Below are 21923 nucleotides of genomic sequence, written 5' to 3'. Positions count from 1 at the left end.
CCTCGCAACGCATTGAAACGAATAACTCCCTCCAATTTCGACAGATTTCGGCTTCCTGAACTTGAAATCCACTTTATCAGCGCCGACGTCGCGAACAAACCTCGGTGTAACATTTGCTGTGACCTAATTCAAATTTGTTAAAGTAAAAATAATAGAAGCATCACTAAATTCAAAAGAGAATGTTACCGGAAGGCCGTCGGGGATGCTATCAACGGCATCTCTGATGGCTGAAACGACGCCGTCTACAATTGAGGTGTTTTCTGGAGAGTAATCCAGCTGGACCTCCTTCAGCAGCTCTCTAAACTTCAAATTGGTGGCGCTTTCGTTGATTTCTGATGCAGAAGCCATCGCCGATACCAACCAACTCTACAATCCTTAGCGAATCCCGCTTCACCTTAGCATTCTAGGCCGATTTCTGTGTGTTCTGTGAAGTAAAAACAGAACGATGAAGAATATTGGTTTTGAATTGAAGCCGCGGCGTTCGGTTAGTTTTACTTTTAGCCTATTTCCGAGTTATTTTTTTAAAAAATGCTGATTTTAGATTTGTAGAAATAATATATAGGCCTCTTTGTCTAGTTACTCCCTACGCGAGTCCTCTTTTTTCATTACGATCGGTTCGGAGGAAATCGGGTTTATGGGGTAGTTTACTTTTAAAATAACGTAAATGTACCCATTTTGTTATCTCTTCCATATATGGGGAAAACGCCACCCACATTGGCGTGTTTTTATGTGAAGACGCCATCCTCATTGGCGTTTTACAATTTAGATCTGTATGTCGTCGTATTGTATTAAAATACAATATTTGTTAAAACATGCCATGCTGGTTGGCGTGTTTCAATTTAAAGAGATATTCTACACTGACGGGATTCAAGTTAGACACGCCGACCGTTCTGGCGTTTTTCATTAGACACACCAACGGTATTGACGTTTTTAAGTAGACACGCCACAGGTTGGCGTAAACACGCCAACCTAGATGGCGTTTTTATAAAAACGCCAGTCCCATAGGCGAGTCAATACAGACATTCCGTCGTGGCAAAAGAGAAATGATGGGTGTAGATAAAAGTAGGGATGGAAAAAATGGGAGTGCGCATGCGCTGTAAACAGAGAGTCTTCTCCAATATGTGAGGAGAAATAATATTTGCAGAAAAAATGAAGAGAGAGGAATGAGAATTAGCTGTGTAGGAAATGTAGGCGTCTGTCTCTTCACTCGATTCAAGGAGTAGTAACTAACTACGATGTGGCTTCAACAACTTCCTATTTATATCGCAAAAAACTGTCGGTTCGGAACCGTAACCGTAACTGCGAAACACCCTCGCGGTTCGGTTCCAGTTCGGCTATTTCCAAAATCGGAACCGGCGGTTCCAAACCGTAACCGCCGGTTCCGAAACCGTGGGCACCTCTAGTGCAACATAAGGGAGGTCTCATTCTCCACTAACAGTACTCCAATCACTTTTTCTTTTTACCTCTCTTCTACTTTACCAATTTTACATTAAAAACTCGATTCTTCTTTTTATCCACGCTTTTGGGTTCGCTCGCTTTGGTGCATTTTCCATTACAAAATTAATTCTATTTCTATACGTATTTTTTCGATTTTGCTTATATTTGGAAACTCATTTTTCGGATTTTCTAGAAGAATATTGTTGTCCCAATTATTTTTACATAAGCAAAGGTATTTTGTATTTTCAAAAGTTGTTTTATTTTCTATTCTTTTGCGTTTAAGCTGTAGATTTCGAAACTTATTTTTCGGATTTTCTGAAAGAAACATATTGGCAATTGAATGTTAAGCTTTTTCATGGTCAAAATCAAACTCAAATATTCTGTACTTTTATTCTAGATTTAATACTTGGAATAATTAACAAGATGAAATAATCACAGTATCACACGAAACTGGCAGAATGAATTTATACCAGATCAAAATAATAATCTCAGCAACTAGTTGTATCGTGCCATTTGAAGGAAAAAGCATAACAATTTAACAATCTCAATAGAAAAATGAAACAACACCACAACCACAAGCTTTATAATTCCCACATTTCTTCTTCTGCACCATTTCCAAGCTTAGCTCTGTACAGTTTGGTAAAAACAAGCAAGTAATTAATGGTGTGAATTGAAAGATATCACACATTTGGTGAATATTTGTTCAAGCTAACAACCCTTACCTCTTGAATCTCCTCGCCTTTGGATTGCTCACCTGCACCGCATAAACAAGCAGGGATGAGAAACGAGGATTTAAGTACCGAACAACATTTATAAGATTCAATCTTATCTAATAGTATGATAAAAGATCTTTTACTCAAATACATAGGGTCATTGTCTCGAATTAAGTACTAGTTCCTATCTACGAGGACCTGGTTTTTTGTACTTTAGAAATTGCAATGCAAGATGCACTTACCTGTTAAATCAAGATAATTAATTTACGGTAATTTGATGTAAGTAGTGTTGGACGAAAAGATGATTACCTCCCTCTTCTGGAAGATCTGAGGTCCACAAAGTAAGATTATCCCTTAGAAGCTGCATGATGAGAGTGCTATCCTTGTAGGATTCTTCGTTGAGGCTGTCGAGTTCTGCAATAGCTTCGTCAAAGGCTTGTTTCGCAAGGTGGCAGGCCCTGGCAATGGTAACATCCATATCAGTACCAAACACAAATTTTACAGTGAACCTTCCAACCAAAATGGCCAAAGGAAATTTCCTTTGACAGTGTCTAAACCCATACTAACTGTGAAAACATGATCAAATTTTACTAAATACTAGTACTTGTAATACTATTAGTATCGTTTTACTTTTTGTTGCAATTGGACTACATGATTTTCCAGGAATCAATACCATACGACTGTTAAAATGTGAAATTCATTTCAAAAATATTTTACTCCAATTTTTGTAACATAAAATGATGTATACTTAAAAAATCAATGAGAGAGAGAGAGAGAGCAGACACACCTTTCAGGGGAATTCAAGATCTCGTAGTAGAAAACAGAGAAGTTAAGGGCCAACCCAAGCCTAATGGGGTGTGTAGGAGCAAGGTCAGTGGAAGCAGCACTAGTGGCAGCCTGAAATGCAAAATTAAGTCCTCAAATTATAAATCATGTGATGTATCAAAGTATGACGAAAACCTATGAACCCAGAAAACTATTCATTAAAACAAAGCTACTGAAATATACATAAAAGGATTTCACTTCAATTGTAATTTACACCTAGCAGTTACTGAATAGCAAGAAACAAAAAAACAGACACAAGAAAAAGTAAGTTAAAAAACCAACTTCGTACGCCTTGAGTGACTGGTCTGCTGCCTCTTTACGATCATCTGTACTCTTGAATTCAGCCAAATAGCGATAATAATCTCCTTTCCTTAACATATTAGAAAAATGTATTAAGCTAAAAGCAACCTACTAAACAAAATGATAAACAAAGTTCACAAATCTAAGTCATTAGAATATTGAACTGAAAGCAAAGTCAGTGAAAGTGGAGAAGAAAAGATGCAGGGGTGTTCTTACTTAGATGCTAGATTCAATAGTGAGGAGGGAATATCTAAATATGCACTTACATCTTGTAATAAAAGACTGATGATTCTCCTGTTGAGGAAGATGGAAGTAGATGGTCATCAATCACCGCAAGTATGTCCATGCATATCTTAGTGAGCTCATCTTCAACCTGTTGTCTGTAACTCTTTATTCTCTTCACATTCTGCTCATGCCCCTTACTCTCCTCTTTTTGCTCAATGGAAGACAAGATCCGCCAGGATGCCCGCCTTGCACCAATGACATTCTTGTACCCAACTGAAACCAAATTCCTCTCCTCGACGGTCAGCTCCACATCCAATCTCGCAACTTGTTTCATTGCTTCCACCATTTCTGGGAAATGAACATTGCAAACAAACAACGATGGTCAGCACATAAGAAAGAAAAAGTTAAATAATGAAGCCCTGAAACTCTTAGAAGATGAGAATGAAATAAAGCACACCCTAAGCTTTAAAGTCAGCCATTTCTACACAAAATCAGGTACAGCACATCCACATAAAAGCTATTAAGGTGACAAAGATATTCATTATATCCTACTTAAAATGAGTCACCTAAAATTTCTACTCTGTCTAGGTTATCAATAACGCTCTTGGTTGAATAGCATATTCAAAGTTCAGGAATATGTCTAACAAAAATATTTCTATAACTCAAAACTTCCATTGATAACACACTAATCTCAAAATTCCTTTCGATATGCATACATAATTATGAATGTATATGTAGACCCTTTATCGATATTCGATACACCTCAAACAAAATGACTCAGGTAGATCCATGGTACAAACTAATCAACTAATCAATAGCAGTGTCCAGGACTAGTGTGAAACAGCAAGCATTTATTACAAACAAATAAATAGAGCTGCTCTACTCTAATCCAACACTAATTAACAAATATAAAACCAACCAGATACCAGATTCCCCAATCAAAACCATCAAACCAAAAATCAAGCAAAAACCATCAGATTCGGCTTCTCACAACAGAAAATCACACAGATCGAAAATTCACCAAAACAACCACACGCTAAAACCGCAATACACTAGCATAACGATCCATCAAAACAACATCTACTTCTCTGTCTAGGTTATCAATAAGGCTCTTGGTTGAACAGCATATTCACAAGTTCACATTCCTTCGGACAACCTACCATTACACCAAATATGTCTACAACTCAACTTCCATTGGTAACACACTAATCTCAAAATTCCTTTCAAATATAGATACATAGGTATGAATGTATATGTAGATTGTAGACCATTGATTTATACACATCAAACAAAATGAATTAGGTAGATCCACGGTACAAACTAATCAATAAAAGTTTCTCAGCACTAGTGTGAAACAGCAAACAGCAAATATTTATTACAATTAAATAAATAGAGGTGCTCTACTCTAATCCCACGCTAATTCACACAGCTAAAACCAGCCATAAACCAGATTCCCCAACCAAATCCATCAAAAAATCAAAAAGCAAGTGAAAAATCATCAGATTCAGCTTCACACAACATAATATCACTCAGATCGGAAATTCACCAAAACAACCAAACGCTAAACCGCAACATAACAGCAAAACGATCCATCAAATTCAAAAAAAAAAACAATCAAAATCAAAATCAAAATCAAAATCAAAGTAGCGCGAGAAGTTTACCATCGTATCTCTCAGCTTGCTCAGCGAGCCTCGCCAAGTAAACCTGCTGCTCTCTCTCCTTCTCCATCTCTCTCTCTCTCAGGATTCTAAGAGTGGAAAAGCGAAGTGCACGATCTATTATATCTCTCTAGAATCAGACGACTTTTATGGCGTTGTTGGTGGAGGTAACTGTATTGCTCGAGTGAAAAACTGGGCGATTCATCTCAGCCCGTCCGTTTGGGAGATCGAGCACGCTCACAGCCGTGGATTAAATGTGAAACTGCGCCATTGACCCTTTTGACCTTAGTCACACATCGGCGCATGCGATTGGCATCTAAATTATTGCTGCTTTTTCACCAACGACTCATCACAAAAATAGCATATTAATTTCATATATTTTCAAATAAGGAGTATATTTTTATAGAGTGAACTGCATAAAATAACCCTGACCTTTTCAAAAGTTTCACTCCAGACCTCTGACTAAAAAAAATATCGCCACATGCCTCTGACCTAAACCATAATCACAAATGAAATATTTGTAGCCATTTTTCGGACTAAAAGGCCCTTATGCCTTGAAGGGCATTTCAGTCAATTTCAGTCAATTTGCAGGCCTACTCTGCCGTCATGGTCACTTTTGCAGACAATAGGCTGCAAAAGTGACAACTCAAATGTGATGTTCCACATACTGCGGTGTTCATTATAGTTTGAATGAATTTATCTTGTTCACTTCTCCCACTTTATTTCTCTCACTTCATTTCATTCTCTCACATTAGGTCGACATTCAGTTTCTTCGTCATTTTTGGTTGTTTGGCTGGGTCGAGGTTTGTAATTTCCTCTACATTTTAAGGATATGAAATTATGTTATATTCTCTGACCTCAATTCATTCATCCCCCATTTTATTTCGTCTGATGCGTGTTCGGCTTATGTCAGTTCATTTTCAATTTAAGGGTTATGTGTGTTCGGCTTTGGGGTGCAATTTTTTGTGGAAAGTAATTTCATAAATAATGACATTTTGTTTGGGTTTGAATTTCCAATTCAGGTGGCTATTGAATGTCGTCTTCAAGTTCGCAGTCGTTCGGCTCAAGTTGGAATTGGGAATGGCCTCGTCCACCTGTTGTTCTCTGTAGTCACGATGTCGCGGCTGAGCTTGTGACGTCAAGGACGACGGCCAATCCTGGCCGCCGTTACTATCGGTGTCCATTCTGGAAGGACGATGATTGCCGTTTCTTCCGTTGGTTTGATGCGGGTCTATCGCCAAGCCAAGACTCTTACTTTCAACGAATCAAGCTCGAACGAGACAGGTTTGAAGAACAGCTCCGATGCAAGAGTGTTGCTCATGGTGAGCTTGAAGACAAACTCCGGTTGAAAAGTGACGAATGTGAAGATCTGAAGGGAAAATTGAGCTTGAAGACCGAGGAGTGTGCAGGTCTTCATTTAGAAATTTTTAGAACCAAAAAAACGCCCCGAATGCTGAAAATTGTAATATTGTTTTTATGCTTTGTAATTATTTTTCTAATGTGATGGCAACACTTTTTTCTTCCAATATGATGGGAATTTTGGTTCTAAACATTTGAATTTCTAATGTAAGTATATCCCAACAATAAGTTTCACACAGTCGAATGGGGTTCCCGCCTAGGTAGATACTAAACATTTGAATTTTGTAGCTAAACATTTCAAGTTTTAGTTATAGTTTTAGTTAATCACCAATGAAGTACGCATCTTATGATGAAATACCACAATGCGTACAACACTTTAGTTGAAATAACACACCACGTTGAAAACTTTCTCCGAAATACCACCATACGTACATAGTTGACATATGCAGTACAAGGGCCTTCTCCTTTAGCATATCCCCAAAAAAATCGGTCATAATGTTGGATCCATAACATGCATAGCAAATACAAGTGCATTATGTGGATGATCTATAACAACCACCGTAGGTGAAATCTGAGTAATGTTTGACAAAAAAGCCTTGAAGATACCACATGCGTAGCAAATACAAGATATCAGATACCATTGTTTACAAAACACCGACAAAAACCAACACCATTTTCTCTCATTTTAAGGTTCCCAAACTAGACAAGATCGCGTATTCAATCCCGATCCCCTCGACGGCCACAGCGCTGCGGTTGTGTCCTGGTCCGGCGTGTGCTAGGCCTTGGAACAGTCGTATTGGTCTACAACAAATAACAAACAGTTCAAATTGTCTTGATTTTAGGGTTCTAAAAGTGTAAGGTTGCTCTTGAATACTACTTGCAATGTTTATGAAATGAAAAGAGATCTAGACAAATACCTCCAGGTTGGACGCCGCAGGCCTGTCACCGCCGTCCGTCGTGGTTGGCGTATTGGTCTCACTGGGCTGTGAACTCTGGCCAACCTCGGTTCGGGCATCTACGCGGGGATCATTAGTGCATGTTCTTCGGTTAGGCCCATCTTGTCCGCACCGACGACACCTGACTACATAGATTTGTCTCAGAGACTCTGATCCATTCGCATGTTGACGAACCTGGGGTTCTTCACGCCTCAGTTTCTTTGGCCGTCCACGTTGTCGCTTTGTCCTCGGGGGTGTCAGTTCAAATCCAACATCTGAAGACTTCGGCCAATTACCCATCCCATTGATTGGGTAGAGGACATTCTCGTACAGAAGCGTCATAGTGGACCGTAAATAGTAGCGGGATATATAGTCTGCTACATCCTTCCCATTCTTGTTGATTGTTGCGATGGCGTGAGTGCATGGGATCCCAGTCAGCTGCCATAATCTGCAAGAGCAAGTAAAGTCACGCATGTTGACTACATACTGACCTGACGGTCCCGACACTTGGTACGAAGCCTCTCCGTTCCAAGTTGATCTCCAAGAAGAAGCCCTCGTCAAATACTTATCCACTATCTCTTTGATAACGGGCGGCAGTGGGTGATCGTATGTGTTGATCCATTGGCCTCTAATCTGTATCCTCTCCATCTGACTTGTCCGGATCTCCTCCAGCATGGTCACAATGGCCAGCTCCCGAGCAATTGCTATCTTCGAATTAAAGGTTTCACATATATTGTTCAGGATTATATCACAACAAACATGCGGCGAGAAAAAAGCCTTCACCCATTTTTCTTTAGGAGCAACACCGAGTAGGTATTGATGTGCCTGGGGATATATAATCCGCAGTGCATCCATTCGCTCCACATACTCTTCGGGGGTTGTACTCGACGCAAGCTCCCACAGCATCTCCTTAAAATTCTCCCCAATGAATCTCTTCTTGAAGTTGTTGTATATGTGCTGTACACAGAAGCGATGCTCACTCTGTGGGAAATCCTCGAGGATTGCTTTTGCAAGACCCTATCAAATGTGGCTTCCAACAAATTAGTACAAGCCCTAGAAAATCGCTTTATCACACTCAAACTACTACTGCATAGGCCAAATCACAACTATAATACTATTACTTTGAAATCACATTTGAAGTATACACGTTTTAATGAAATCACATTAGTCGTACCTTCTGCTGGTCAGACATGAATACAAATCTTGGGGCATTCTCGTGTATTTGGAGGTCATCTGTTCGTAGCTCTCAGCCTCCGTCACAGCCCACGCAATAGGCCACCAACCGTTATTTGGATCAATTCTCATAGCCGTCATAAGTTGCCCTCTGTACATGCCTCGCAAGAAACAGGCATCCAAGAATATAATTGGACGACAAAAACGCATCCAACCTTTTTTCAGCGGTCCAAGACAACAATAAAATCTCAAGAATCTCGGGCCCACAACTTCAGGATCCCTGAAGTTCTCGTAGTGTATATGCACACTAGAGTCAGCGTGTGTCCGTTCCAATTCTGCTTTGTAGTCAAATAGTCTCCGATACTGTAGTCCTGCCTTGCCAAAAATGCCTTCCAGTGCACTATCTCTTGCGCGGTACTCCTTCATCCTGCCAACTTTGAGTCCGAATTCCTCATCAACACACTGCCGTATAGCCGCCAACGGGATGTGGGGATTTGCCTTGATTTTCTCCATGTATCGCTCGGCTAGCCACTTGGACGTCAGCCATCGCTGATCCAACACTTGAGAGCATGTGTGAGCATGGTCTCTCTGCATATTCACTACCACAAAATCAGTATTGTTGTGGGCTTCGATCTTCCTTGCATAAACATACCACTCACATGACTTTCCCTTACAAATGGCACGAAGCCTTTTGCCATCATTCTTCGCTACGTGTATAGGTCGTCTGGTCATTATCGCGTACTGGCGAATGACCTGATAGAAATAATCTCTATCCTTAAAGAAATCACCGGGCTTCCAATTTGGAACCTCATTTGTCAGCTTGAAGGGGGTGTACTTGATACCTTTTTTACGCAAGCCTTCCAAGTCCTCTAGATCTTGGATATCTTGTAGCTCATCTACTGCATCTGGCTCGTATAGGGGGTTTGTATATGACAAGTTCCCTTTCTCAACAACAGGGGAGAACTTTCGCTTTTTCCTAGACCCTCCGCTGCCTTCACCAGACTGCTGGGCAGAGCCGTGTGCTTCGGTGTGTGGCTCTGCACTTCCTTGTTGTTGCTGACATAACGACTCGTAGTATGAAGTAAACATTTGTTCATCACGACACATGTTGGCCAAAGAGATAAAATGGTCAACCTCATCAGCATCATCATCATCATTAATTCCCTCGTTATGAAGATGACATCCATCAGGAACATAATCGAACAACGGACAATACACATCGGGTACATCTCCTGCCGCGGGTATGGGTTATGCACAAGCCTCATCTGGAGCTTGAGCTGGAGCTGGGTCTGGAACTGGATCTGGAGCTGAAGCTGGAGCTGACTCTTGCAATTGGGTGTCGGTGTCAGCGGCGGCCATGAACAATTCATGGGTAATGTCCTCAATGATTGGCATGAAATCATTGTCTACCCGTATGTCTGGCTGTGGCTGACTACCACGGTCCAAAACTGGTCGGTACACATCTTCATTTGCAAATGATCCTGGCCCTGCCGAATCTGGTTGGTGTACTACAGATTCAGCCTCAGTCGTCGATCCAGCGACATCGACAGTCGGATTGGAAGGGCCAGCAGGTGGAGATCTAACTACATCCTCAGTCTCAGTCGTCGGTTTAGCGACGTCGACAATCGGATTGGAATGGTCAGTAGGTGGAGATCTAACTACATCCTGCAAAGTGCATTATCACAAATGCAGGACTAAATTACAAACGACAATAAAAATCACAAACGAGGTACTAAATCATTATGTAAATCACACATGTCAATACCTCTTGTACGTGTGCATGAGAGTCTCCACCTCCAACTTCTGCTTCTCCGACAGAGCCAACTAGACATATTTTTTCTGCAACAAATTCCATGTCGTGTATTGATACTTCTCCAACCTCAGAAACCGGTGCTTCAGGGGATACGGCTTCAAATGCTTTAGCCAAATTTTGCCTGGCTACCTCGTCGGCCATCTTTCTATGAGCACGATCATCTTCTAAACTTTTCGTCAGATATTCCTCGAACTCAACATCCCTAGCATACCAGCAAATCATTAAAGGCTCATGCCGTTGCCCTTGAAACTGAGACCGTTGCCTCCTCTTCGGTATAGGCTTTTGCCTTTGCACATTCGGTGTGGCTTCCTCAATCTCTTCAATGATGACTCCGGGGGGTTTACAAGCCCTTAAATTAAGAAGCTCTTGCGCCTCATCCTTCATTTTTTTCAGTATGGCTTGAGCCCGGGTTATCTCCACAACGTAGATGTGAACTAACTTTGTCGTTGTAGACGCCACTTTGAGGAAATCCTGCAGATGTGTTTCCTCGACAATGGGCAACAACGGGCCTCCGATTAAAACCCCTGTGCACTCATGACTGTACTTCGGATCACAGTAATAGAACTCACATATAATCTTCCTATCATACTTCAGCTTTAGTACCATGCTCGAGAGGTCTATAAGCTGGAATTTTTCTATGTTACAGAGATCGAAGTACGTCAATTGCCCACCAACATACTTTTTCGCATCATTCATACTGAAGAATGAACCTCCATGATGGAAAGCAATTGAAAATCTTCCAGGTGCATCCCCTATTAAGGCGGACAATAAGCGCACAGAACAAATCACTCAAAAATAAATACACAACGAAAATACATTTGTGGAGCCTGAATAACAAAATCAGTATCCGAATGAGCAAAAATATATTCACACAAAATCGATTTTGTAAGAGTAAATCACAACCAGAGTATTAAAAGTTCACTTACTGTATTCATCCTCTGGGACGAAAAACTCCAGGTCAGGATCTCGGATATCCCAGGTTTCTTCTTCCACATCTATGACCACTGGTGGTGGTCGGCGGTATGGTGGCGGTGGCGGGGGTGTGGGTTTGCTTCGACGGCGTGACGACGATTCACCGCGCTTCCGTTTAGGCGCCATTCATGCAAGATAGTTTTCACAGCGGGGAGAGTGCAGATACAATGAAGATGAAAACAATGTTGAGAATTGTTGGGTTTCACAATGGTTATAATTTTAGGCGGGAGTGGGAAAACTTGCTATTTTGTTAGACTTTTAGGCGGGTAGACGATGGAAGGCCGAAAAAATGGTATGTGAAATTTTTGAAACTTATTTCATAATTCACACAGGGTGTCCTGAATACGTGGCCGCCATCGTGTGGAATGGTCGTTTGAACTGCCACTGTAGCACCATCATTACTGAGACACATCTGACGTGCGGCCCGTCAAATCAGGCAGTGTGGCAGGTGGGATACAGGGCCGCCAATGCAGACCCATGGTGATATGACAATAAAGCCCTTTTAGGGCTAAAGGGCATTTTGGTCCGAAAAAACCTTATTTGTGATTTTGGTTTAGGTCAGAGGCATGTGGCGATATTTTTTTAGTCAGAGGTCTGGAGTGAAACTTTTGAAAAGGTCAGGGTTATTTTATGCAGTTCACTCATTTTTATAAGACAACAATAAAGTCCAATTCCATATTATTATATGTAGTTTAGGTATTTTTTTGGGTTAAACGAAATTTGTGTTAACAAAAAATGAGATGACTAAGTACAATGAGACAAAATAAATATGCGACTTAGCCAAAAAAGGGATGGAGAGATAATTATATGAGTATGTGAATCGTGCTTGTTTTATGTAAATAAATTGATATTGTAAAATGAAAATATAAGACGTAGTGGTGAGGTGGTTACCAAAAGAAATTTTGGAGATCGATTAAAATAATAAAATGAATAATATACTACTTATAAAGCTACAATGGTATTAAAATCTGAATTCCACATAAAAGTTTGTACTTGTTGAGATGATCTGCTTTTTAAATCGTTGGTTGTAATAAACTCAGTCACTTAATAATGATATAATTATTGCTACTTTACATTTTAATTTTGCCGAAAGACATGATTCGATGTGTCTATACTTTAATTCGATTTTATTTGGAATGATAATTAATTAATTATCATTCCAAATAAAGTATGTAGCCAAAACGAACCAAATTTGGTAAGATGATGGTATCTTATTATATAGAGTTTATGCTAAAAAATGAAAAATCAATAAAAAAACATAATCCTTCCATCTTCTCCACTCTCACACCATGTTCACTGCTACCTCCACAACCACTCGCCGTCGTCCACCTCCGCCACGGCCACCATTCTACGTTAAAAGGGAGAATAGGAAAGATTCATCCAGACAAAAACTGGAAAGTCGAAAGATGGAATTCAAAACTCGATAATGCATAAACAATGCAAGCTACACAATTGGAGGTAAAAATATGCTCTTATCAATTCTTTAGGATTATGACACAAAATCAGCACTATGTTACAAGAATATATCATCACTGCAGAAACAACACTTACGCGCCCCTACCTAGATAGTTTGAAAATGAATAGACGGGCGGACCAACATCAGCTAGCACCGAACCTGGATTGTGGCTTGTGCAAGTGTGACTGCATTTGACCACGTCGTTGTTACTGATGACGAGACTTGATTGGTCCAGTAAAGACCTTTTGCAGTAAAGACCTTTTGCAGCCCGAACTCTGATGATGCTATGAGATATCTTCGTCTACTAGAACAGCTGCTACCAAGAAATGTACATAGATAGAAGTTAGCTGTGATTACTGAGCATTATTACTATGACTTGAGCTAGCATCCCCAAACGAGACGGTTGCTAGAGACTTGGACGCCCAAGCCTTGGCGTTCTTTGCTCCTTCCTGCAGATTGCTTTTCTTGCCTGGCTCGTTCAGAGACTTGAACAGCTGCAGGAGTCGACTGATGTGGACAACGGAATGCTCCCACAAGCCACTGAAGCTCGCGTTTATAATGTACCTCCTCCAAGCCAGTTGACCGTAGCTGCGTAGAGTTGGGAAAGTGTAGTAAAGCAACCTCATGATGACAAACATCGTTGCTAAGGCCAAATATGTTTCCTGCTGCAGCAAATTCTCGGGTGATCGGGCCCATGGGAAAGGGCACGTTTCCTGGTGAGTGTTGTGCATTTCGTCAGATCCTGGGCATCCAATCTTTTCCAAATACACTGGATCAGCTGATGACGCCTTCAAGCCTGAAATTTTTTTAGACGGGTTTCAAGGTTTAAATCTTCAAGCAAATGAGATTTATATCGAAACCTTACAGAGAATAAAAAAGATTGCGATTTAACACGTTTTAAAGAAAACAATGTCTACTGCTGCAAAAATCTGATCCAGAAATTTTAGGGCACTAACATTAAACAATACCAGTAGTGCTCTTTGATAACCTTACCTGTAACATCACCGTAGAAAGAAATTAGAGAGTCCATAGTGCGAGAGCCCTGATATCGCATGCGCATGGTAGAGTTTAGAAGTATCAAGGTAGGAAACCCATAAACTCCGTATTTTGACAGGATACTGAAAGTAGACATGATTTTCAATTAGACTTTGATTTTTCCTACAATATCAAGCAGAACACAGGAATGAAGGTATCGATAATCTAACCTTGGCCGGACCGACGATTCTTCAATTGCAAAGTGAGGGATTGAAGGATATATGGAAGACAAAATGGAAAGCTTTGGTCTAAATGTTCCAGAGAAAGGACACCAAGCCGAGTAAAAGAGGACAGACACATAGTCATTTTCGTGTTTGTGGACCATATGCAGCGCCTTCTGCAATGCAACCTCATCCCCCTTCACAGTGGAAATATGTTATTGCAATAAGAACCCTTAATAAACGAGAAATACAAGTGTATGCTAACTCAAACAATTACGTTAAGATCAAAATGATGTTTAGCAGTCTCCCACCCCAATACAAAAACATTTGTATTTCGGATAAAGGGGCTAAAATCGAATTTCAAGATGCATCGAGACTCGAGTACTTGCAGAAATGCACCTTTCACTATTCCTAACATAAAGCTATAACATTAACACCAATAAACCTTCATATCATTGATAGGCACATACTTAATCAATTAAAGATGTAGCCACCTATTTCAATCACAACATCTTATACCGAAATCAAATGCACCATAAAAATGGATCATAGTGAATTCTGCAAATATTGTCAAGCGTCGACAATCACTCAGTTAAATAATCGTTAAAGATGTAGCCACCTATTTCACAGTTCTCAGTGATCAACCAGTGACCTCGACGAAAATAAACACTATATCTCACATCAATTCACAAAAATTTCAATTGCATATAGCCAGAAACCAATTTCACTCAAAACCCCCAAAATTAAACAAATAAACAAAAATTGAACATAATTATACCTCAATCACGCCGCCGGCATGAGGAAATCGGTCCCGATTAAGGTAACAAACGTCGCTCCGGGAGGAAAATATTGACTCTTTGAGGGTTTCTAACGGACACAGGGGCCGCGGCGGAGCCCTAACGGCGTCGGCGCACGTTAGCCTCCCGATGAGAAGAAACACCGTCAGTCCAGCCATCTCGATAACCCGGCGCAGATCCCTCATTTTCGGAATCGATTAATCGAGTGAAACAGGGTCTGGAGAGTTGAGGAGGTTGAAGACGGGAGGCGGTGGTGAAGAAGGAACACGGCGCGTTTTAGCAATCTACACCATTAATATTTTTTGGTTTCAGCTTTTCTCCTTCCAACCTGTCTACTCTCTCTTTCGCTCACCCACCTATTTATTTTTTAGTATTATTTTATTATTATTTGTATTATAAGTTTTATTTATTTTTAAATTTGTTAATATTCAAGAACTACTACTATGATTAGTACTCCTATTGCTTAATTGCGGCATTTGGGTGTTAAGACTAAAGAGAATGAAATGAAATGTATAAATGATGATGTGAGGTATAATAAATTAATAATTGTGGTTAATAATGGTGTGAATTATTGTATGGGACAACTGATTCTGTTGATTTTTTTTTGGGGTAGTTTGACATTTATTCTTGTACTACTCCTACTATATTACTATGTCAATGCAGTTGATTATTATGTTTAATAATTATTTGGGTTTATGATTTGACTTCATAAACTCATTATTCATGTGATTAGATTATAGTAATCCTCATTTAATGTTTTAATTGATACTAGTATTTATGTCTAAAAAAGCATGGAAAAGTGAATCTCCTTTTGAAGCAAAAATCAAATGTCAACTGAGGAATCATATTTATATTCACATTTGATAGCACTATAGCTCTATTTCTTTACTATTCAAGATAGTAAAAAAAGTTTTATTCAGTTTTGGTTGTAACGTGGTACTACTATAATTTTTTTTGAATGCCAGCTACATAAAGAAAATTTAATCATAACTAACAATGACATATTCCCAAATAGAATAATAGAAATAATGCTTCGAATTAATGAAATCTTTTTTTATTTGTTTTGGAAAAAGGACAAAATTGTATTTGTAAAACAAACCACGACTCATAAATTTATTTACCAATCCCAAAAAAAAATACAAGTAACTAACCACTAAATCATTCCAGGAATAAATAGAAAACCATTGTTGATCCTCTATTTTTATTATAAAAAAAAAACACCACAACTCATATCCACACCCAGATTATAAAAGAAAACCCCCAATTCAAATGAAACTAACATTTTCATTTCAACAAAAGTTGAAATAAATTGATTAGAGAACTCCATCTACAATCTACAGAAAAAATTCATGTACAGCCTTATCTAGTTATTCATTCTAAGACTAATCAAAATTCTAAAAATTTTCTATGATTCAAGAATAATCCTGCAACGAATTGGTTACCTGTTGTCATGGATTATTGATGGAGTTGAAAAAGAATTCATCTGAGGAAGGCGGCGCCCGAAGGGGAGAACAGAGCTCTATAGCACATTGAACTGTTCTAGGATTCTCGAACTGCAAGATGGACATATTGTGCCAATTGCAACTGTTTGCATTCCCGCTTGAGTGTGCTCGTTAAAGAGCACGTTTCTGCACCAAACGCAAACTGATGTAGCCTGACTAACACGGAATGCATTTGGCGTTCAAGCGTCCTTTCCTAGCCAAAACGAGGGATCCAATATCTTGTTCCATATTTGTACGATAAGGGAAATTGGCTTCTTCGGGTAACGAGCTGTTTACAAGCTGTTCATTAATGAAACTGTATTCTACGGGTTGGGCTCTACCGGGCCTCATCATACCGTAGTTGTGATCCACACCATATGAGCTTCCTTGTCCCTGCATAGTAAGAATGTCGACAAAAGCATGAACATAGCAAAACAAGAAGAGTTCTTTCAGGATTATCGTCTCCATCCAATGTTGCATGATAAGTATATCTGGAAGGTACCTTATTTGGTGCAAGGTCGAAAGTGCCTGAATTAGCATCATAACAACCTCCAAATACGTTATCATGACCGGTTCTCCAAGGACCATCAGCTGCAGCATACTCACTCGTTGGAAAGCTGCTATTCCGGAAACCAACCATAAAGTTCTGGCTGGAAGTTCTTACCTCGTTTCCTCTGGTCCCGTCCCAGTCCTTTTCAGGGTGAGCTACATTAAAACTACTGCCAGATTCGTTTGTTGTGTCATTGAAGGATTGATTAGAATATCCCAGGTCAGCAGTTATGTCACTATTTAGGATACTTGGTTGTGATGAATCCCTGTATGTTTTAGGGCGAACAGATTCGATGTTAAAGCTATTTGCTTGATAGCTTTCTTGTTCAACCCTATTCGCCTCTGCAAACATATCTGTCTGAAGACTACCGAAGGAAAGGCTTAGCTCATGTTTCCCAGCATTTTCGATTCCATTGAGTTCAGAATGATTAGCAGGGGTAGTGTAGATCTTATTCAACGTAAATGCCTCAATTGATACTTCTGAAATACCAGACTGATTGAGTAATATACCTTCAGATGGATCCTGTATTCGCTCTTCTATGGTATCACTGAACACCGCAATCATATTATCTTCTGCGGATAACTGCTTATCAGTTGTACCTGTAATGGAATTGGAGCTTATAATAGCAGAGCCGCTGCTGAAAAGATCACTAGATTGATCGTTGCCAAAATTTCGAAGACAGTCTAATTCAGGCACTTTTCTCTCCCTTCCACAACCTCCACTGTCATTATTTTCATCATGATAAGTGTTTTTATCATCAGCAACTAAGTGACTATTCGACATGTCCCCCATCCCCGGCACCTCCAAAAGATGAGTGAATACCTCGGCGTCATCTTTTTTTGTCACGTTTTCTTGCTCATTCCAAGACTGAATAACTGAAGCCATTCCATATTGCATCTCCCCGAGCCTGTTCGTACCTTCATTATATGCCTTGGAACTGTCATTTTCACATTCACTGAAACTGAGAGTATAACCGACTTTGCAATTAACAATAGAACATGGAACATTGTCTTCTTGACATGGTTTTTTCTCATCAGCTATGGGCATACGGATGTTAGGACCTTTCTCAATTTTAGACGCCTCTGATCCAGAAGTTATACTCTCAGTGGTACCAATGTCCTTGCATAGCAAGTATTGCGAGTCACTCTTTTCTGTAATACTAACTGCTAAATCTTTCTCCTGCTCTCCTTGATGTTTAGCCCCAAAAAGATTGAATATGGATTCATTCACTGTAAGCTTCTGAGAATTGAAGCTGAACTCCACCGTCTTTCGATTGCTATCATTCACCAAAGGACATTCTTTCACATGATCATTAGAATCTAATAAACAGATGTTAGATGCAATAGTTTTCCCGGGCTTATCGATAGATACAGAATTCTCAATCACACTGCTGTTCCTAACACTATCTGCAGCGCCATTTTGACACAAAGTGGATTCCATCATCTTTCCCCCTTGCATAGCGGAACCATCTAGACTTATTTTAGCAGTAGAGTCATTAAGACATGCATCTTCGTGCAAATTTTTATTCTCGTTGCTAGAGAAGAGAACCTCAGGAACTGAACAATCACTTGTTTCGGTGACTATATTGGTAGCTTTATCCATCCCACCATTCCCAGTAATGTTCCGACTAGCATCTTCTAAATCTCCGAAATGACCATCAACTTTATCAGGAGACGCGCATATTTTTGGCCCATATGTTGTGACAGAGTTACAAACATCTGCAGCATTATGAGAATTTGATGCTCCTTCCATTGCATTATCTTGAGTAGAAAATTCATTTGTAGAAGTTGGATAAACAGACTGAGAAAATTCTCCAGGAATCTTAGCTTGGAATCTCACATGTGCACCAACATGACCATTGTAGCGATGCCGTTCACTAAACGTCTTATGACAGAATTGGCACTCGAATTTCCCATCTTTGATTATCACTCCATCCGTAATGCGGACAATGTTTTTGCTTCTGTTTTTCCGGTGAACTGATGATTGGTGGTTCAAGAATTCTTCTTTGTTATTGAAAGTTATACTGCACTTGTGGCAACATATACTCTCTCCTATTCTATCCTCCGATGCATTCCCCACATTTACTGCAACTTGGATCTCATGGTTACCAGTTACCAAATCCAAATGAGGTGGTGATGCTTGGGAGAAATTCTCCACTTCATAATCATCTTGTGCGGTGAGCTGCGAAATCAGCCACGTTCACCAAGAACGAATTTATAAAGAGAAAAGTTAAGGACAGACAGATAAAAGGAAGAAAAGACAGATAACTTACAGGGACAGTAGTCAATTTATCAGCATCATTAACAACATCATTATATTGGCCATAGCTACATGAATTTGTATCTTGCATGCCATGAAGAGAGAGCAAATACAATGATACTCCCTTGCACGAAACAAAATGCAGTCCACTGGGGCTGAAATGAACATCATATGATAAACATGCTCAATAACCACATGATAAAGCAAAATTGATTTAATTTGTTTTATTTACTCACTGAATTAAAGAAATAAATTGCCAGTTCCAACTAACAGACTAGTAGTGCCAGAGCAAACCTGTCAAACTAAGCATGTGTCAATAAAAGAATCAACATTTAATTTGATCTTCAACACCTCTAATCTAACTCAACAAATGCAAAGACAAGCTTCATATAACTGCATGAGTAAGAATGATACCATCAGTTAACAATGTCCAGATTTAACCGATCAATGCCTCCCCCAAAAAAACATCTTTTACTGCATGATAAGGATGATATAGCATCATTTAACAATGTCCAAATTTGACCAATCAATGCTCCCCCCAAAAAGCCATCTTTTACCGTGGTAAGATGAAATTTATAGGATGCAACATGCCTAGAGTGCCCAAGATGAAATTTCCATTCAAATACCTCACTCTCTGCAATAGCCATGACATGAATTTCATAATACAGGAGATAGAAGTTTCTAGAAGTGAAGTGACATCAATAAATCACATGAATCAGATAGCACTGTTAGTTTTCCCAGATTCCTATTTTATCTTCTTCATGATAAATTCCAAGGCAATTACTACTTTACTATCAAAGCTGATAAAAAAACCCCAATTTTAAATAATTCCAAAAGCTTTTTCTCAATGTATCACAGTAGATGATAATATCACTTTTTCACAGTTAACAGCAAAGCACAACTCAATCAATTTCAATAAGTACAAAAAAGGGAACCTTATGTAGCGACGGCAATACAGCCATACATTGCCATTCTTCTTCTTAATGGAGAGCAAAAGCGTCCAACCAACCGGCAGCTTCGACCCGAACTCATTAGCATCCACAATCCTCCTCTTCTTCCTCCTACTTCCCCACCTTCCATCCAATCCAGTTAAAAACCCTAACAATTCCTCTTCACTTCGCAATCCGTTGGTCCTGCTCCGAATCTCCTCCCAATAAGGATGCACCGAAGCGCCCAACGCCGCCAAATCCACGGCCACTCCGTCGCTATTCAGCTCCTCTCTGTCTTTATCATCCGAATTGTCACGCGGAAAGAATTCATTCAGCGACGGCATTGCCAATTGCAACGTATCCGCATAGCTGGCATCAGTAATACTAACCTCCACAGCCAAATCCGCCGCATTCCCCAAATTCTCAATCCTGCGAGGCCGGTCGCGCTTCCGTTTGATCCCTGTGGGCGGCGGAGATGAGAATTGCTGAACCGGTAGCGAATTTAGGTATTCGATTTTCACCGGGAACAAATCCGCGGGGTTCATGTCCGCGACGAAGAATTGCTTCAGGAGATTGATGATTTGGTGATTCTCGGCGTTTTCCGGATCGGATTTAGGGTTGATTCCGCCGTGGAAGGTGGCGGTGGAGCGGAGGTGGGGTATGTGCGGCAGCGAGTGGCGGCGGCGGGGGCGAGAGGTGGAGGCGGGAGTAGGTCTGCTTCCGCGAGCCGACGGACTCGTTGAAGATGGAGCGGTCGATGATTGGGATGACGACGTCGTCATCGCGGCGGTTGAGGTCGGCGGAGGATGAGGAGCAGCTGGAGAGGGAATTGAGCTCCGATTGGGAGAGTAAGCGGAGATCCACTACTGGAATTGAATCCAATCGAAGTAAGCCGCCGTCTGCGGTGCCTATTGCGGCGGCGGCGGCGGAATCGACGGTGGCGGAAGCCATAGGAAGGTCGGAATGTGGAGGTTAGTTTTGGGGGGTTGAATTGCGGAATGGATCACCTCATGCTTTGTGTACTCCATTTCTTAATACACCACATATTGGCATCCACAGTGGGAATCGTGCAGCCATAGCATAGCTATAGTCTAGCCATAAGACCATCCACTAAGCGTCCCGCGCCGGGCACGCGTCTCGTCCCGGAGGGACGGGTCCTCCGCGGGACGCATTGCAGCGACCATCCCGACCCTAGCCCGCGCCCGTCTCGTCCCGTAGCCCGTCTCGTCGAGACACGGGACGCGCTGTCCCGCTACGCGGATCGGCAGGCGTTCGCCGATTTTGACGCCGAAATTGGGCTCGCCGATCCCAATGGTTTGGCGAGCGAACCGGCTAGCGCCAAAAATCGGTGAACCGGTGCGCTTGCCTCCGCTGTGGATGCTTTTAAAAGTTGACAAGTGAGTTTTATTTTATGGAAAGAAAAGTTATTTCCAAGTTCCAATATAACCTCCCCAACTCAAGTAAAGAAATTTAAACTTACAAATATAAAATTTAAATATGTTCAGTTAATAATTATGTCAATTAATTTTATTATTTTGGATTTTATGTTTTTTTCTAGTACTCTTTCAGTTAATTTTGCTTAATTTTAATAATAAAATTAAGTACTATCTATTATCATTCAATTTTGTTATCTTGGATTTTGTATTCTAGTACTACATTTTTTTACTTTCAATCTTTTATTTTAATTTTGTTGATAACGTATAGGTAAGATGTTTTTCTATAACCAATAAGTCGGAGGTTCGATTAATTTGAATACGAGTATGTGAGGGAGGTCGCCGTTGTAAACTCGAAGATAAAGTAAGAGATCATGATTGTTTGATACATGCATAATATATTTGGAAGCTA

At 40.3% G+C, this 21923-nt stretch overlaps 4 protein-coding genes across 6 annotated transcripts; all 4 read right to left on the bottom strand.

The window, feature by feature from the left end:
• Positions 1-1877: 1877 nt before the first annotated feature.
• On the bottom strand, positions 1878-5369 carry LOC121763386 (14-3-3 protein 7-like). The gene is made up of 7 exons (XM_042159395.1): positions 5162-5369; positions 3542-3848; positions 3258-3345; positions 2938-3047; positions 2460-2608; positions 2160-2191; positions 1878-2064 (listed from the first exon to the last, which is right to left on the bottom strand). Exons 1-7 carry the CDS (start codon positions 5226-5228, stop codon positions 2059-2061), a joined length of 759 nt encoding a protein of 252 aa, XP_042015329.1. The 5' UTR covers positions 5229-5369; the 3' UTR covers positions 1878-2058.
• A 3247-nt stretch (positions 5370-8616) lies between these two features.
• LOC121765609 lies at positions 8617-9732 on the bottom strand. The gene has a single exon (XM_042161813.1). The coding sequence runs from the start codon at positions 9730-9732 to the stop codon at positions 8617-8619; it is 1116 nt and encodes a 371-aa protein (XP_042017747.1).
• A 3130-nt stretch (positions 9733-12862) lies between these two features.
• On the bottom strand, positions 12863-15204 carry LOC121764737 (5'-adenylylsulfate reductase-like 4). Its single transcript, XM_042160748.1, has 4 exons — positions 14841-15204; positions 14072-14259; positions 13860-13984; positions 12863-13662 (listed from the first exon to the last, which is right to left on the bottom strand). Exons 1-4 carry the CDS (start codon positions 15042-15044, stop codon positions 13220-13222), a joined length of 960 nt encoding a protein of 319 aa, XP_042016682.1. The 5' UTR covers positions 15045-15204; the 3' UTR covers positions 12863-13219.
• A 925-nt stretch (positions 15205-16129) lies between these two features.
• On the bottom strand, positions 16130-21124 carry LOC121764735. Of its 3 annotated transcripts, XM_042160746.1 has the most exons (5): positions 20085-21124; positions 19163-19304; positions 17005-19071; positions 16843-16931; positions 16541-16733 (listed from the first exon to the last, which is right to left on the bottom strand). In XM_042160746.1, exons 1-5 carry the CDS (start codon positions 20858-20860, stop codon positions 16691-16693), a joined length of 3117 nt encoding a protein of 1038 aa, XP_042016680.1. In that variant the 5' UTR covers positions 20861-21124; the 3' UTR covers positions 16541-16690. The 3 variants fall into 3 exon arrangements, with proteins under 3 accessions (XP_042016679.1, XP_042016681.1, XP_042016680.1); XM_042160745.1 differs by having other exon boundaries at positions 16130-16733; positions 16843-19071; positions 20085-21118; XM_042160747.1 differs by having other exon boundaries at positions 16130-16733; positions 16843-19071; positions 20114-20246.
• Between the last annotated feature and the right edge of the window lie 799 nt (positions 21125-21923).

The sequence above is a fragment of the Salvia splendens genome, chromosome 14 (genome assembly GCF_004379255.2).
Source record: "Salvia splendens isolate huo1 chromosome 14, SspV2, whole genome shotgun sequence".
Classification (NCBI taxonomy): domain Eukaryota; kingdom Viridiplantae; phylum Streptophyta; class Magnoliopsida; order Lamiales; family Lamiaceae; genus Salvia; species Salvia splendens.
This window is presented reverse-complemented; position numbering and strand designations above follow the sequence as displayed.

Coding starts and splice junctions, on each gene's coding strand:
- LOC121763386 (XM_042159395.1), bottom strand. CDS start 5,228: ATGGAGAAGGAGAGAGAGCAGCAGGTTTACTTGGCGAGGCTCGCTGAG. Junction 3,048..3,257: donor AGTCACTCAAGGCGTACGAA/GTTGGTTTTTTA, acceptor TTTGCATTTCAG/GCTGCCACTAGTGCTGCTTC. Junction 2,609..2,937: donor ATCTTGAATTCCCCTGAAAG/GTGTGTCTGCTC, acceptor TACCATTGCCAG/GGCCTGCCACCTTGCGAAAC.
- LOC121765609 (XM_042161813.1), bottom strand. CDS start 9,732: ATGTGTCGTGATGAACAAATGTTTACTTCATACTACGAGTCGTTATGT.
- LOC121764737 (XM_042160748.1), bottom strand. CDS start 15,044: ATGAGGGATCTGCGCCGGGTTATCGAGATGGCTGGACTGACGGTGTTT. Junction 14,260..14,840: donor ATGCCGGCGGCGTGATTGAG/GTATAATTATGT, acceptor TCCACTGTGAAG/GGGGATGAGGTTGCATTGCA. Junction 13,663..13,859: donor TTTCTACGGTGATGTTACAG/GTAAGGTTATCA, acceptor AAAAAATTTCAG/GCTTGAAGGCGTCATCAGCT.
- LOC121764735 (XM_042160745.1), bottom strand. CDS start 20,860: ATGACGACGTCGTCATCCCAATCATCGACCGCTCCATCTTCAACGAGT. Junction 19,305..20,084: donor TATTGCCGTCGCTACATAAG/GTTCCCTTTTTT, acceptor TGTTCATTTCAG/CCCCAGTGGACTGCATTTTG. Junction 19,072..19,162: donor ATAAATTGACTACTGTCCCT/GTAAGTTATCTG, acceptor CTGATTTCGCAG/CTCACCGCACAAGATGATTA.